The sequence below is a fragment of the Triticum urartu genome, chromosome 5 (assembly GCF_003073215.2).
Source record: "Triticum urartu cultivar G1812 chromosome 5, Tu2.1, whole genome shotgun sequence".
Taxonomy (NCBI): domain Eukaryota; kingdom Viridiplantae; phylum Streptophyta; class Magnoliopsida; order Poales; family Poaceae; genus Triticum; species Triticum urartu.
Window position 1 is genome coordinate 41,835,471 of NC_053026.1, and position 15,535 is coordinate 41,851,005.

At 46.5% G+C, this 15,535-nt stretch overlaps 1 protein-coding gene across 2 annotated transcripts; it reads left to right on the forward strand.

Annotated features, from left to right (window-relative positions):
- The first annotated feature begins 460 nt into the window (after nt 1-460).
- On the forward strand, nt 461-5,433 carry LOC125507758 (protein WHAT'S THIS FACTOR 1, chloroplastic). 2 transcript variants are annotated; one of them, XM_048672249.1, is made up of 3 exons: nt 461-2,162; nt 2,792-3,099; nt 4,375-5,433. In XM_048672249.1, exon 1 carries the CDS (start codon nt 527-529, stop codon nt 2,024-2,026), a length of 1,500 nt encoding a protein of 499 aa, XP_048528206.1. In that variant the 5' UTR covers nt 461-526; the 3' UTR covers nt 2,027-2,162; nt 2,792-3,099; nt 4,375-5,433. The 2 variants fall into 2 exon arrangements, with proteins under 2 accessions (XP_048528206.1, XP_048528207.1); XM_048672250.1 differs by lacking the exon at nt 4,375-5,433 and adding an exon at nt 4,117-4,337.
- Nucleotides 5,434-15,535: the final 10,102 nt, after the last annotated feature.

The window sequence follows — 15,535 nt, forward strand, 5'->3', positions numbered from 1 at the left end:
AGGGGTGAATAGGTGCGAGTGTGTCTCCGAAGATCTGGGCGTCGGCCAACGGTTGCCGGTAAGCAACTCGATGGCGCCGCAAATGGCGGAAAACGGATTGGTAGACATGATCTGTTTTATTATCTATTCGTATCTACTCCATCCGCTCACAAATATAAGATGTTCTACCTTTTATCCGATTCAGATGTATATACATAGATTTTAGTTGTTTGCTCAATCATTTCAGTCTGTCTGTGTGTAGTTTACATAAATTATTCGAAACATCTTATATTTGTGAACGGATGGAGTAGCTGTCATGTACTATCTCTGAAGTACTCCCTCCGTCCTATAATATAAGAACGTTTTCTTATATTATGGAACGGAAGGAGTAATTCAGAATAAGTTTTCTCAAAAACAATATTGTAAAAATTTACATTGTAGTTAGAAGTAGAACAAGTAGACAGAGTAGACAGATCTTTTTTTTCTCGCATCCCATCGCGTATCCTCAGCGGCAAAAAGAAAAAATCCACCACTCATCCACTCCGCCATGGCGGCGCCTTCCTCCCTCTCCTTCCTCCCCGCGCACGCGCAGCCCCTCTCCCCCCTTCACCCCCGCCGCCTCCGCCATCCAGCCGCCGCGCCGACCACTCCCGAACCCCTCACGCTCGCTGTCCGGTGCGCCGCGAAGGCGGCGCCGGCTCCGGCAGCGCCGGCGAGGCCCATCCCGCCGCCGAAGCTGGTCCGCTGCCCGGCGCTGGACCGGCAGGCGGCGCGCGCGAGCCGGCTCCGCTTCGCCCGCAAGCTCCTCAACCTGCTCCTCTCCAAGCCGCGCGGCTTCCTCCCGCTCCGCGTCCTCCTCCGCTGCCGCCGCTTCCTCGGCCTCCCGCGCCGCCGCCCGCTCGTCCCCTTCGTCCTCCGCTACCCCACGCTCTTCCGCCTCTTCCAGGCGCCCATCTCCCGCCCGCTCTCGCCCTCCCTCTCCACCCTCGCCGTCGCGCTCACCCCCGCCGCCCACGCGCTCGCCGCCGACCTCGCCGCCCTGCGCGGGGCCGAGCTCGCGCCTGGACTCGCGGAGAAGGTGCACCGCCTCCTCCTCATGACCCCCCGGCGCAGCCTCCTGGTGTCCAAGCTCGCGCACATCGCGCCCGACCTCGGCCTCGCCATGGACTTCCGCGCCACGCTCTGCCCCCGCCACCCGGACGTCTTCACCTTCGCAAACACCTCCCACGGCCACGCGCTCCGGCTGGTCGACCCGCCGCCGCCGCCTCCTTCACCCCTCCCCCCGCCGCTCCGCCCCGCCGTCCGGCCCGACCGCCTCATCGACCGGCCGCGGAGGTTCCCGCACCTCCCGCTCCGCCGCGGGCTTAACCTCCGCCGCGCGCACCGGGACTACCTCATCCGGTTCCACAGCCTGCCCGAGGCTTCCCCGTTCGAGCCGCTGGAGGAGGGCGCGAGCGCGGAGATGGCGGAGCGGCGGGCGTGCGCGGTGGTGCGGGAGGTGCTGGCGATGACGGTGGAGAAGAGGACGCTCGTGGACCACCTCACGCACTTCCGGAGGGACTTCGGGCTGCCCAACCGGCTGCGCGCGCTGCTGGTGCGCCACCCGGAGCTCTTCTACGTCAGCATCAAGGGCGTCCGGCATTCGGCGTTCCTGGTGGAGGCGTTCGACGACGAGGGAAGGCTTCTCGTGGAGGACGGGATGCTGGTTGGGAGGGACCGGCTGGAGGAGCTTGTCCGGGAGGGCAAGAAGATCAGACGGGCTCGAAAGAAGGGTGTTTTTCCGGTTGATGGCGACAGTGACGAGGATGATGAGGAATATGATAATGTAGCAGAGGGTTCGTCAGAGTTGGATGGTGATTTCGGGGACCTGTTTGAAGAAGACAGTGTCGCTGGGGAAGACTGGAATGAGGTGGGTGATGGAGGCGGAATCGAGGGGGATGGCGACGACGAAGATGATCCTGAAGCTGATGCCATGGAGGAGTTTTGGGTGAAGAAGGCTGCGGAGGAGGGGCTGGTTGACAGTGGCACCGAGCATGATGTTTGGTGAGGAGTGTCGAGATGCTAGGATTTGTGCACACGCTGTGACCATGGATTGCTCAACTGCATTCTTCTCAGCGATATTCAGTAGCCAGAAGTATTAGTACATAACTTGGGAGCTTGGATACTGAAGGCGAGGGTGAAGGGTAAGTTCTTGTTACTTTGTGACGCTAGCCATCAAATCGAATTGTACTTTTACCTTTCGATGTGTTAACCTTCTCGCCTAGCTTGTACTGACCCGTTTAAGAAAAATAAATATGCCTGTATATAGGACTGGTATATATCACTACAAGCATATAGGATCTTTCCATTGTTGTCCTCTGGTAATTCTTGCATTTTGCTTGTTCTGATAAGCCATGTTTCCATTTTCTCTTTATGAGTTTTCTACACCTAAATAATGAATGAATTCCTAAAAGCTAAGTTCATAGTATTTGCACAGGAATGAACATGCCTCGTAAAATTTGCAACAAAGAAATGCATGAGCTTTGTTTGGCAGGATGCAAACATGTCGCTGAAATGTAAACCCTAGAACCAGTTCTGTCAATTTTTCCTGTTTCAAACATATGAAAATTTCAAGCTCATGAGACAACGAGGAATCCTCGAACGTTTAATGTCTTTTTTTACCTTGAGCATTCAAGAAGTAGTCTATTAATTGTGTCCTCCCAGTGTTTGGGTCTTTTTGATATTTGTGGGTACATACATTTTTGTTGCTTGCAATCTTCACCAATCAGATTGTGTGCTGTGCTACATTGATAATAATGTTGCATATTTTCAGGTGGTTCGAATACTATGGCCTGTCTGAGGCATAATTTTCCACTTTCCTCTGTCCATGGAGGCATGCACCTCCAGGACAACAATGTCCTAGCGTCTGTTGATGCTGTCAGCACCATCGACAAGGATGCTGTAGAGTCTGCGATGACCACTCCCAAGCTACGACATACAGAATATGGTCGTCAATATTGCATCTTTGTACCTCTGGATTACCGAAATGAAGAACAGAATTGGAAACTAAACCAGCACTCGAGGACTGCAGGATCACCGCTCGTGAAAGCCTGCAATTCAAGTGTTCCTTATACTACAACTGTATGTATACATTTATTTATTTTCTACAATTAATTGATGGTCATATTTTTGCATGAACTTTTGCAAGTGTATATTTCATGGCACGATGCGCACCTATGATTTTATTTTGCTATTATATAAGTTTGTGGACATCTGAAACCACAGAAGTCTTGTATGTGCTCATTTTTAGGTAGGTTTAGAGGTTGCACTACTGGAAACAAGCACTATTTGAGCTAAAATGAACATGGTACGGTTCACCACTGGAAGTCTGGAACTACTTCCTGCAGAATGAATTTGCATCATGTCGGTAGTGAATCCTGATCAAGTTCCCTAGGCACTTCTTGTAGGAGAAAACAAGCACCCGCTGCTATGGAAATGCTGATGCTTGTCAACCTGCAAACAGGGAAATAATTTCCTGGACATTTCTATTTGGTTCTTATGATTCATCGTAAACAGACGGGCAAGCTGCTCACATCATGTAGTTGTCATGTCCCGCCAGCGTCTTTTCTTTCTTGGGTTGGTACTCAAGAATATCTTTGACGACAAACATGTCTTCCTCTTCAGAAAGCTAAATGCCATCACTCCAAAGTATTGAAAGAGACCCAAACACATAAGGTTTAAAAACAAAGGTTCCCCAAACAAATACAAACAAATAGCAAGGGTGCCTACAAGAGCAGGTGCATTCTTCAATCATTGCAGTTACCTTAACTTTATGATATTCAAACTTAAACCCAACGCTTATTTTACCACCTATATGTCAGCTTAGTACCTGAAGAGTTGTAGCTACTTTTCAGCACTTATGAATAATATTTTTTAAGTTGCATTGGGCTAGAAACTATACCTTGATTCACAGATGATCCTCTTTACTTCTTTCATGATCGGATCGACTTGTGCATGTATCTGTTGTTGTTCCACCAGTGTGAAATTAAAACTCCCTCTTTGTCCAGTATTGCTGTTCTTCTGGTCTTTCCAGTTCCTACTATTACTAACTCCACAGTGTTGATCTGTTCGATTTTAATGCTGTTACTCTTCCACCAGCTGGGCCATGATTACCAGTCTTCTTGTTCCCTCCATCAGAGCTGGATGGTCCCATCCAACTCGGGTTACCATCCTGCTGTGTTGCATATGAGCTCCAATTACTATTAGACCGCGTTCTCCCGTAAACTTGACTGGTAGGACTGCTCTGGTTCCATCTAGCAGTGCCAGTCGATCGTGTGACGATGTGTTTATCATGTTGCTAATTTACTACTGGGCTCGAGTTACAATTAATTTGCCTTGTTTGGTGCTCCGGTCCAGCCCTCCTGTTCTGAAGATCATGCAACAGGGGATCTAGTTTTGGACTGTCTGTCCAAGAAATTGGACTGTTTCCTTCCAAACACGACACTTCATCTTCTTGAAGGCTGTCAACATGACAACATCATACAAGCAGTAGGGACCAATTGTGTTATCTTTGTGATCCTGTTATTTCTAATGCTGCGAGGAATTCATATAAACCATACCCTCCAAGGTTTCCGTTGCTCGCCGACTGTAAAACATCAAGAAGTTCAGAGGAAGAAGCGAGAAGACGTGGGCAAGTAAAATGCTCATTACCAGGTTCTCATCATTTGAGTGGATTTTGAAGGCTGAACCAGTTGGTGCAGGATTCATCAGAGTAGACCTTTGCACCCTCCTCAAAGCACTGCAAATTGGCACATGAAATTGGGAGTTCAACATAAAATGGAACTGAGAACTAACAGAGGGTGTAGGCATCATCAAGGGTGCCCGAATCTTCTTCAGGGACCGGAATGTGGCCTTGTGACCGTATCTGTTGAAGCCGTGCAAGCTACCTGTGCAGGTCGTGCTGCTTCCAACACTCGTCAGCTGCTCTTCAAGAACTGATTTTGTTACAATTCCAACTGCCTTGGAAAGGTGCTGGAAGGATGACCGAAAGGATAAAAAGAAGATCAAAACATGAGTAATGCTGGAAACGGAAGGTATATATAGTTGATCTGAAAATACTCAAGAGAGGTAAAATGGCAAAGAGCTTGCTGAACTTGCTGTGCCTGTGTGACTCGACCGAACACGGAGGAAATTTCCAAACGCTTGCTGAATTTGTTGGATGCTGTAAGGCACAGACCTTGCAAGTATCCATTAGATCCATCATTGGGATGCGTGCGTCCCCAGGCATCACCACTCTCCATTTGAGGCTTTCTCCGGTGTGATTTCCAGCGCCAGTTCACCCTTCTGCTCTGTACCCAGTTCAGAATTTGGCCTAATTTGGTTGGCGCTGATACCTGAAACAAGGCAATGGTTGTAGCTGTATAATTCGGTGTAAAACTGAATTGGACTGACTATTAATAAGTTTAATATTAGAGTAAAATGCATCATAAGTCCTAAAACTATCGGAGGTGTGTCAGTTTAGTCCTATAACTTTGAAACTGCACTTTTGGGTCCTAAAACTATCAGAGGTGTGTTAGTTTAATCCTATAACTTCGAAACTGCACTTTTGGGTCCTAAAACTATCAAAGGTGTGTCAGTTTAGTCATATAACTTTGAAACAGTAGTTGTGGGTCCCAAAACTATGTAAGTTTCTTCCTCTTAGGTCCTAAGTTTGCATGGTTAGCATTGACCCACCAACGAGTCACTTGGAAATGCTTGGATTGTAGCCACGTTGACCTGACCCAATGGGCCCACCAGGTAAATATGCAAAAAAAAACTAGAGCTTTGTCTCGCCTCGTTCTCACGCGCTCGTCTTCTCCCACGCACAGAATGCTCAGAGGCGACGGTAGGCCATCAGTGGAATGATGGTTTGAGCTTCAGCGAGGAGAGTAGACCAGTCATCTCAACCTCCCCCAACAGCAGCAGAACGACATGTCGCACAACGTCCAATTGCTACCCACCTATGGCTACTGCTAGGGTTGTGTCACTCTCGACGACCTCTGCGCCAGCTTTGCAGTTTCCGCGCACTCCTCTGTGTCGCCCGACAACTCACCACCTATGACCATGCTCGTGCCCAAACAACAGCCTGCACGGCCAACTCTACGGCAAGGGTGTCGGGGCAACGACGATATCATCAAACAGAGAGAGAGAGAGAGGTGGGATGGCATACTCCATCCCAATTGGCTCGGGATCTCCCCGGCGGCCTCGCCGAGGGAGAGGGATGTCGTCCTTCATGCCGACTAGCTCGGGGTCTCCCCGACGGTCATGCCAAACCTCTCAAGGAGGCTACCGTGCAGCTCATGGCCATGCAGGTTGCAGGACACACTGCAACGTGGAGGCGTATGTACCACTTTGGGGGATATAAACACATACAAAGGGCTCAGTTGAAAAAATGCTCCATGGATGGTGGCCATGCAAGATTAGGATCTCAGATGAACAAACATACATAGTTTTGAGACCAAAAACTGCAATTTTGAAGTTATGGGACTAAAAACGACACACCTCCAATAGTTTTAGGACCCAAAAGTGCAGTTTCGAAGTTATAGGACTAAACTGACATACTTCCGATAGTTTTAGGACCCAAAAGTGCAGTTTGAAAGTTATAGAACTAAACTGATACACCTATGATAGTTTTAGGACTTGTGATGCATTTTACTCTTAATATTATTGCCGAGGAACCGATAGATTGTTACTCTTGTTCAGGTTTACGAATCACTTGGAATGAACAACACTAAAATGCATAGTTCAGCCTCATAGTATTAACTTAGAGCATAAATAACATTGCAGTGTCACATGCTGGATCGAGAACTCGGTAGCACTCTTCTACTTTGATCCTCTTTAAGCAGGCTTCTTCCCATGCGAAATTTACTCTCACCAGAGCATTTGTTCAGATACAAAACTATATTTTGGCCATTTTGACGAGTTCTCGAGCTAGCTCCACTAAGTAAATGCAACAACCAGAAGTCAAAACATATGAACTCAAAGCCTTAGATGGGGACTATTCATTCAAATGAACATGTCACCTTCATCGAGTCCCATGAGGCCCAGGCCATGCTGTTCTGATCTGGATCTCACTTACACTGCCTTGTGTGCAGCATTTGCAACTGCAGTAGCTGCCAAGATACCAACAGGACCAGAGACATGGACAAGCAAGCAATCCTACGGTAACCTGCTAGAGTATAGCCCTCCGGTGAGCTGTAGCCGTTGCCCAACGGCTCAAGAAACCAATCTGCTCCATTGCTTTGTTCATGGCTGGACCACTCTTTTGATCAACCAACTGATCATGGAGTCCACAATTGGTTTCCTCTGGACGCCGCCGACTTGCAGTAAATTGTCTTTTGGTATTGGATTTTTGGACAACGCAGTCTCTCAGGCTTAGGCCAACTCCACCGCGCGATCCCAAATCGTCTGGGGTTGTCTTTTTGGGATAAAAAAGGTCCAGCGGAAATACTCAAACGGACGAAACTGTCCGCTGGTGTCCGTTTCTGTCCGGCCCACCCTAAATCCAGACCAAAGTTGGGTCACAAATGCGTCTGAACGAACACCGACAGACGCTCTCCTCGGCCTCTCTCATCCGCTTGTGTCCGCCTGTGGCCCACCTATCAGCGACCCATGCATCTAGCTCCTGGCGACCTCGTCGCTCCCACGCCCGCCGCAGTGTTCCGCCCGCCGTTCCGCCGCCGCGTTCGCCACGGCGCCATGCATCTAGCTAGCTAGTGCTTGCATGCGCAGCAGCAGCCGGGCGCTAGCTAGCTAGCTAATGCTTGCATGCGCAGCAGCAGCATCCGGGTGCTAGCTAGCTAGCAAGCTACTCCACGCAGTCTGTGCAGCAGCTCGACGGCGAGCTCACGACCCGGCGCTTGGACGCGTGGGCAACAGCAACTCCACGCCGGACCACGGCTCCTCCGGGTACTGCCGAACCAGGTCCGTGGCCTCCCGCGCGAGCAGCCTGGCGTAGGGCACGGCCAGGAAGACTAGCGCGCCAAGCACGGCACGAGCGCGGGCGCGTCAAACACGGCCAGAGGCGGCGCGCGCGTTGGGGGAGCTCGGGGCGGCGCACCCTGGCGGCGTTGCGGTAGGTGGGTAGCTTGGGGCGGGGCTACGGGGCGGGGCGGGCGCGCTCCGGCGAGCACGGGGCGTCCCGGGAGCTCGGGGCGGGCGCGTCGGCGGGCGCGGGGCTGCGGGGCCGCCGGGGAGCTCTGCGCGGGGCGCGGCAACAGCGACGGAGGGCGGCGCGCAGCGACGGCGGGCTCTGCGCGGGGCGCGTGCAAGCTCGGCGCGGCGACGGCGGCTCAGGCCGACGCGCGGCGGCGGGCGAGCAGGCTAGCGCGTGGGCGAGTAGCAGGGCAGCTTGCGCGCGGTGCCCGGCGGGCGAGCTCGACGCGGACGAGTAGCAGGGCAAGCGCGGCTGGCGAGCTCGGCGCGGGGCGCGGCAGTGGCGAGCAAGCGTGGGCGGGGAGACGCTGCAACGAGACGGGGCGGACCGTTTGGGGTCAAGACGCCTCGTGCGCGTTGGGCGCGACGTCCGCTGAATCGCACTCAAACGGACGTCCGTTTGGGGTTCAGTTGACCTTATGCTGAAAACCACCAGCAAATAGTGATTGAGAAGATTCAGAAATACCATACCGTGGCTGAATCAGCCTGTGTGTGTTTTTTTTTGAACAACAAAAGGCGCACTAGGCGCCAAACTTTCTTATTTCAGTTCAGAAACACCGTACAGCATGAATTACAAAGTCTTGAAATTGAAAAGTAGAGAGAAGAGAAACTACAGGGCAAGTCATATTCCGATGAGCTGAAGCGAAACAACATATATTAGGTTCTACCACTGATGTTAGAACCTGGTGAGCTACATTGTGTGCAATACCATTGATCTCCCTAGAGATGTGAAACACCTGGGACTGAAGATCTGAGGAGTAGCAGAAGAAGTCAGCCAGAATTTTCCTTATAGTCCAAGGAGTAGTAGATTCCTTAATCTTTCTGCTAGCCGCCCATGACACCAAAGACAGATTGTCAGTGAGGAAAGTGGGCTGAGAAATGCATAGCTGTTTGGCCATTCTAGCCGCCAAAAGAAGCGCCAAAGCTTCAGCTTGTAAAGGTGTATTTGTGATAACAGTAGAAGCTTGGGTCTGCACATTGACCTCCAATTGGTCTTGCGGTAAAGAGAGGTAAATTCCAATTCCAGTAGCAACAGATCCTTGAGTCAAGCCTGGAATTTTTTTGCATCTAAATGCTGCATCAAAGTATACTTTTGGTCCTGTAACTTGAAGATCAGACTTAATCGTTTTCCCCTGCATAGGAATCTGATTAGTAAGAGGTAAAACACCGACCATCTCATTGGATTTGAGCTGAGAAGAAATATGTATAGAATCATCGAGTTCATTACACAGGGCTATAGCAGCAGTGTTAATATGATAAGGAAGAGATTTTTTCCTACTAAATAAATAATCATTCCTAGCTTTCCAAAGACACCACATAAAGTTGAGAATGTTGGGTAGAGAAGCATGAGGATGATTCATATTAATCAGAGCAAGGAAAATACTGTGAATATTAGGATTACTTTGAACTAAAATATCCATTCTAATGCACCAAGGATTCAGAAACCAAACAGCTCTAGCAAAATCACAAAGAAAAAATAAATGCATCTCATCCTCAGGCTTACCGCATCTGCTACAAAGTTGAGATATGTGCACGGAGAAGCGGCCAGCTCTCAAACCTGTGGGAAGAGCTTTTCTAAGAAGCCTCCAAGCAAAAGTTTTTACCCTGGGAATCATCATCTTTTGTTTCCAGACCTCATTTAGAAGATTCTTGACCTGCAAAGAAACCTGAGAAGGTGCAAATCTAGGATTGGCATGAATATCCTGCAAACACAGCTTATAAGTAGATTTAGAAGTACAAATACCATTAGGGGTAAAGTCCCAACACAGAATATCTGGACCGTCCTCTTGAATAATATCAGTCTACATAATAATAGAAGCAAGAGGTTGTTGGAAAAGAGAGTAAATAAGGGTAGAATTCCACTCTTTCCTATCAGGAACCCAAAGATCTTTAACAAGAGAAGGGTAACTATATCCTGAAGGTTGAATAATAAGATGATCATAAATAGCATTCCAACGCGAGCACCAAGGGGTGCTCCATATAGAAATATTACCTTGAGTAATCTGATAAAAAGAATGAGCTTTGAGTTTGGGCAGTATTTTGAGAATGGAGGACCAAAAAGCTGATTTTGGATTAGAAGGGCTAGCAGTCCAGATGGAAGAATCATGGAAGTATTTGGACTTAAGAACAAGATGGAGATGGGAAGAAGAATCTTTCGCTATACGCCAAGCAGCTGCAAGCATCATGCCTTCATTAATGGCTTGTAAGTTCCTAATACCAAGGCCACCCTCTTTTTTAGAATAACAAATATCCTTCCAAGCCCTAAGACACAAGCTTTTGCTCGAATTATGCTCTCTAATACTTGTCCACCAAAAGTTCCTTAATAGCAGTGAGTTTGGCTATGAACTTCTTAGGAAATAAAATATTAGCCATATAGTAAACAGGAATACCAGAAAAAACTGATCTAATCAATTCAAGCCTAGCTGCATGAGAGAGCAAGTTGGCCTTATAAGCAGGAAGCTTATTCATGAATTTATCCAAAACAAAATTGTAGGCCGCAGATCTATTATTAGCAGGAAGAATAAGAGGATGAACAAGATGAGAAAAATTAGCATCCATGTTAGAAACAGGAAAAATCTGCTTAATATCTTGAATAACAGCCTGACTAACATGAGCACTAAACATAATAGCAGACTTGGCCCAATTTGGAGTTTGACCTGACATGGAACAAAAATGATTGATAATGTTGGCCATAGCATTAGCTTCCTGAACAGTAGCTTGACCACATACCAACAAATCATCTGCAAACAAAAGAGAGTGAATCGGGGGGCAATTTGGTCCAAGCAAAATACCCTGAAGACTATGAGCAGCTAAAGCTTCGTTAAGAGCAAGAGATAATTCATTAATGGCAATAACAAACAAATAAGGGGACATAGGACAACCTTGACGAATACCCCTAGAACTTTTGAATTTATGAGAAGGCCTACCATTAATGACCACAGAAAAAGTAGGACAAGAAATGCACTCATAAATCAAATTTATGAAATGAGCATGCAATCCTTTACGTGCAAGAGCTGAAACAATGAAGCTCCATTCTAAACGATCGAAAGCCTTAGCAAGATCAATTTTAAGCATGAAATCAAGGTGATTCCAAGAACGAAGAGCAAAAGAGTGAGAAATCTCTTGAGCAATAATGATATTGTCACTAATTCTTCTACCTTCAATGAAAGCTTGTTGAGCAGGGTCAATATAATCTGGAAGATGAGGCTTAAGACGATTAGCTAAAGATTTGGCAATGATTTTATAAATAACATTGCAAAGACTAATGGGATGATAATCCATAGGAACCTGAGGAACAAGTTTTTTTGGAATGAGAGCAATGTTTGTATCACTCACGTGAGAGGGCAATATACCTGTTCTATAAAAATTGACTACCAATTGAGTGACATCGTCTCCTATCCAATTCCAAGTAGCCAAATAAAACTCGACATTAAAACCATCTGGCCCTGGAGAAGCATTCAACTTCATGTCCTTCAAAATCTGCAAGACCTCATTTTTATCCGGAATTAAATAAGTAGGGTCCAAAGAGCCCTCCGGTAATTGAGAAGCAAGAAAAGGTCTACCACATTTGATATGAGTGGAAGAGAAGATATATCTGAAATAATTAACAAAGGTATTAGCAATGAGACTAGGCTTAAAATACACAATATTATTTTCATCCTTAACCGAGCAGATAGTATTCCTTTTCCTTCTCTTAAGCACAGCTTGATGAAAAAATTTCGTATTACGATCACCATCAATAGCCCATACCTTCTTACTTCTTTGCTTATAAAAACTATTCAGTTTAGAGAGAGTTTGCTCATACCTGAGAATAAGCGAATTTTCTAAAGCATGATCTTGCTGATTGATTGGAAGCTCCTGAATCTGCTTGATACTAGATTCTAGTTCCTGAAGCTCTTGCTGTAAAGGTTTCTTCTTCCTACACCAAGTTTTCAAAGCCCCTGCCAAAGAAGAGGTTTTTGCAACAAAAGAGCCTGCTCTAGCATTGTTCCAAGCAGACTTAGCAAAACTACTGAAATCCTTCTCCATTAACCACCAATTTTCAAATTTGAAAGTCTGCTTAAGTTTAACAAAACTACCATCAGTAGAAATAAGTATAGGAGCATGGTCACTAACAATGATAGGTAAATTAAGCACCTTAGTATTGGGGTAATGAGCACACCAATCAGCATTAACAAGACAACGATCCAAACGCCTGTGTGTTGTTGGCTTAAGCAGAAAACGAAACAGTGCAGTAGCAAGCATAAGATCTCATAGGGCAAATGGTGTATAGTTTTTTTTTGTTGAAAAAAACAAAAGGTGGAGTTATAACAAGCCCTAACAGACTCACACGTGAAATCGCATTCAGATCGTAGTCTCAGACATCAAATTTTAGGCGAACAGAAGAACACAAACAAAGATATCAAGTTCCATTTCAGAATAGATTACAACACCCACCCCGCTTTTTCGAATTTGTTTCTTTGTTACTTTGTTCCATGCTACTAGATCCAACGGCTCACGCGCCCCCCAATAACTCGGTAGTGATCATGGGCCAGTTAATGCACGCCTAGTCCAGCTCAGACGCTCAATGGCACGCATGCATCAATCCCCGCATTGCCGTATGTTTTTTTTCATCCAAAAAGGAGGTCGAAACCCCAGCCTCTGCATTATTGTAATGCACACAATCATATTTATCATAGTTAATATAGGCACTGAAATAAGAAAACATCAACAAATAGAGGTAACGGCGTAAGTTTGCAATTGTTGAGCTTAACCAATGAAAGCCAGAACAAGAGTTTTCACCCGAAGATGAAATGGTGCTCCAATCAACATCTTGAAGTTGGAACTTTCAATAGTTGCACCTGTCGGTACTCCACGCCAGGTCAGAAAGGCACTAGCAAATTTGTGGGATGTCCTCCCATCTTAGATCACCACCACAACCATTGGCATAGGAAGAGAATTTCACTTCCCGTCCTCTGCACCATTTAGGAATGCACACAACTTTTATAGTATTGGTATCAAGATTTTATCTTGACAAGTGATGTTACCACACATCAAGTTTGATCCTTAATAAATGTGGAAAACCCCTATGCATGACCGTCAATTCTAAGAATTAAACCCGGGTGGCTAGGCTGCACAACCTCATGACAAACCACTGAACTAAGACTCCAGATGGTACGTTAGTCTTTTTTGAAAACATGATAACCCTCGACGACCTCCGCATCGATTGATGCACATAAAAAATCTTATGGTAAGGCAAAGCGTTGTGATTTGCCAATTAAATAAATAGTTTAAGACGTGGTCTCAAGAAAGAAGGAAAAGGAATCAAAGACGGCAAATAGCGCAGACAAAGATGAAGAAACCAATTGGGGATTCATGGAGATAATTGCAAAGCTAGAAAAAGATTTTTATTTTTGTGAGGCGGGGGGGGGGGGGGGGTGTTAAGCACGCTCATTTCTGCCTTTTGGTCAACTGGTAGGCTGGTGGCGTCCTACACACATTATATTGTTCTTTTGTTGAGCGATTGGTAAAAATAGGGTTCATTCGGCATAAACCGGAAACTACACCGAATTAGCGATTTTTGTTTAGCTACTTTGAATTGTCATATTTGGTTTCTAGTTTCGCTAACCGAGCTAAGAAGAAACGAATGGTAGAAACCAAAATTTGGATTTATACCAAACACCCACCTATCTATAGATACGAGTAGCGGGCAAATGTGTATACCCATATGCTTATCACACGGCTAATCTGGGACCAGACTATCAGTAAGGCATGTTTTCTCGCCCGCCACTAGTATCTGGCTAGATTATCAGTGGCGATTGTCATCACCTGTTCATCACTGGTGAGACCCCGTCTATAAGCAGTTTTCCAGTAATGGTCTTCGGTGAGAAGATGTCCCACCAATCCGCTAGTGCCTTCGGCCCGTTGTGGAGTATGGTGGATGCGACTATCGAAGGACCGCTTTTAAGATGTGATTGGTACACCACCGGGGTGAGAAGTTTTTATCATGGCCTTTATTGGTCGAGCTCAACAGCAATAGACTTACGTCCTTACCTTCTTGAAAATGTTGGCTACTTGTTGTTGTGTTGATCTTCACTGATAGGTCTTGGTGATCAGGATGAATTTTTTTGTCCAGTCCATCTCCAGCTGGATGTGGCGACAATGGCGCGAGAATGTCTATCCCTTCTTAAATGCATGGATATGAAAGAAGCCGATTTAGTCGTATGTGTTTATTTTATTTCTTGTAATGATTCACTTGTGGTTGCTTTTATTTTGTACCCTACTCAATAATTAATTAAATGGTTGTGTTTTTCAAAAAATAATAAATAAACATGGTTATGTGCACCACAATGATGAATAGGCCGGGGTTTAACCTCCTCTTGAAAAAATGGAGATAATTATCAAAGACAGGCATCATTGCATAAACGCAAGAACACAAGGGGGAATTAAGCACGCCGATCTCCGCCTTTTGGTAACTGGATCGGCCGGTGGCGTTGTTCACATACTATTGTACTACTGTTCTTGTGTTGCACGAGGCAGGACCAGAGCCTTAATTCGCAACGTCCTGTCTCTCTCCTACAGCACAGGCACAGGCTCCATCGTGCTGTGCTGTTCCATGGATGTCCTTTTATTTTGGAGATCATCGTCCTTTAATTTCGACCTCCTCATTATTAAGTTTGATGCACCTCTTCTTCTCCCTCCTCCCTTCCACAGGCAGCTGCCCGCCGTGAACTCCACTCTCTTCATCATCGGCGTCATAGGTCTCCGCAGGCATTTTTTTCTTTCTTTTTTTTTTAAGAAAAGAGGCGTGCTCCCAGCCTCTGCATCTTTTGATGCACACAATCATTTATTAAAATAATAGATTGAAACAATTAGTCTCGAACATAAGCAAAAAGTCGAAGTAAATAAATACCACAACCGACGAAAATAGGGCTAGATAACTAAACACCTATCCTATTATTAGACCGCCATCCAAACCGGTTGTATGTATTCCGTGCAACCATCTTCCATTGGGCTGCACCCAATATTCATATGCGCCATATGGTCCGCATGGCTGAGCAAAGACCACGTACGGATCCAGGTAGACGCTCTGAAGATGGCCTGCAAAATTTTGATGATGGTTTGTCTGTTAAAGGCGACGTCATTTCGACAATTTCATAAAGCCCAAAGCAATGCACATGCTCCCACTCGAATATGTGCCGCGGTCTGAGGCGCTACCCCAGCCAACCAGTTCTCAAAAAGATGTGATATTGTGAGAGGCGGAGTGACGTTAAACGCAACGTGAATAGCTCTCCAAAATAACGTAGCAAGCGGGCATTTGATAAACACATGTTCTATTGTTTTATCCTGATCACAAAAGCAACATCTTTTACTTCCTTCCTAATTGCGCTTAGCTAGGTTATCT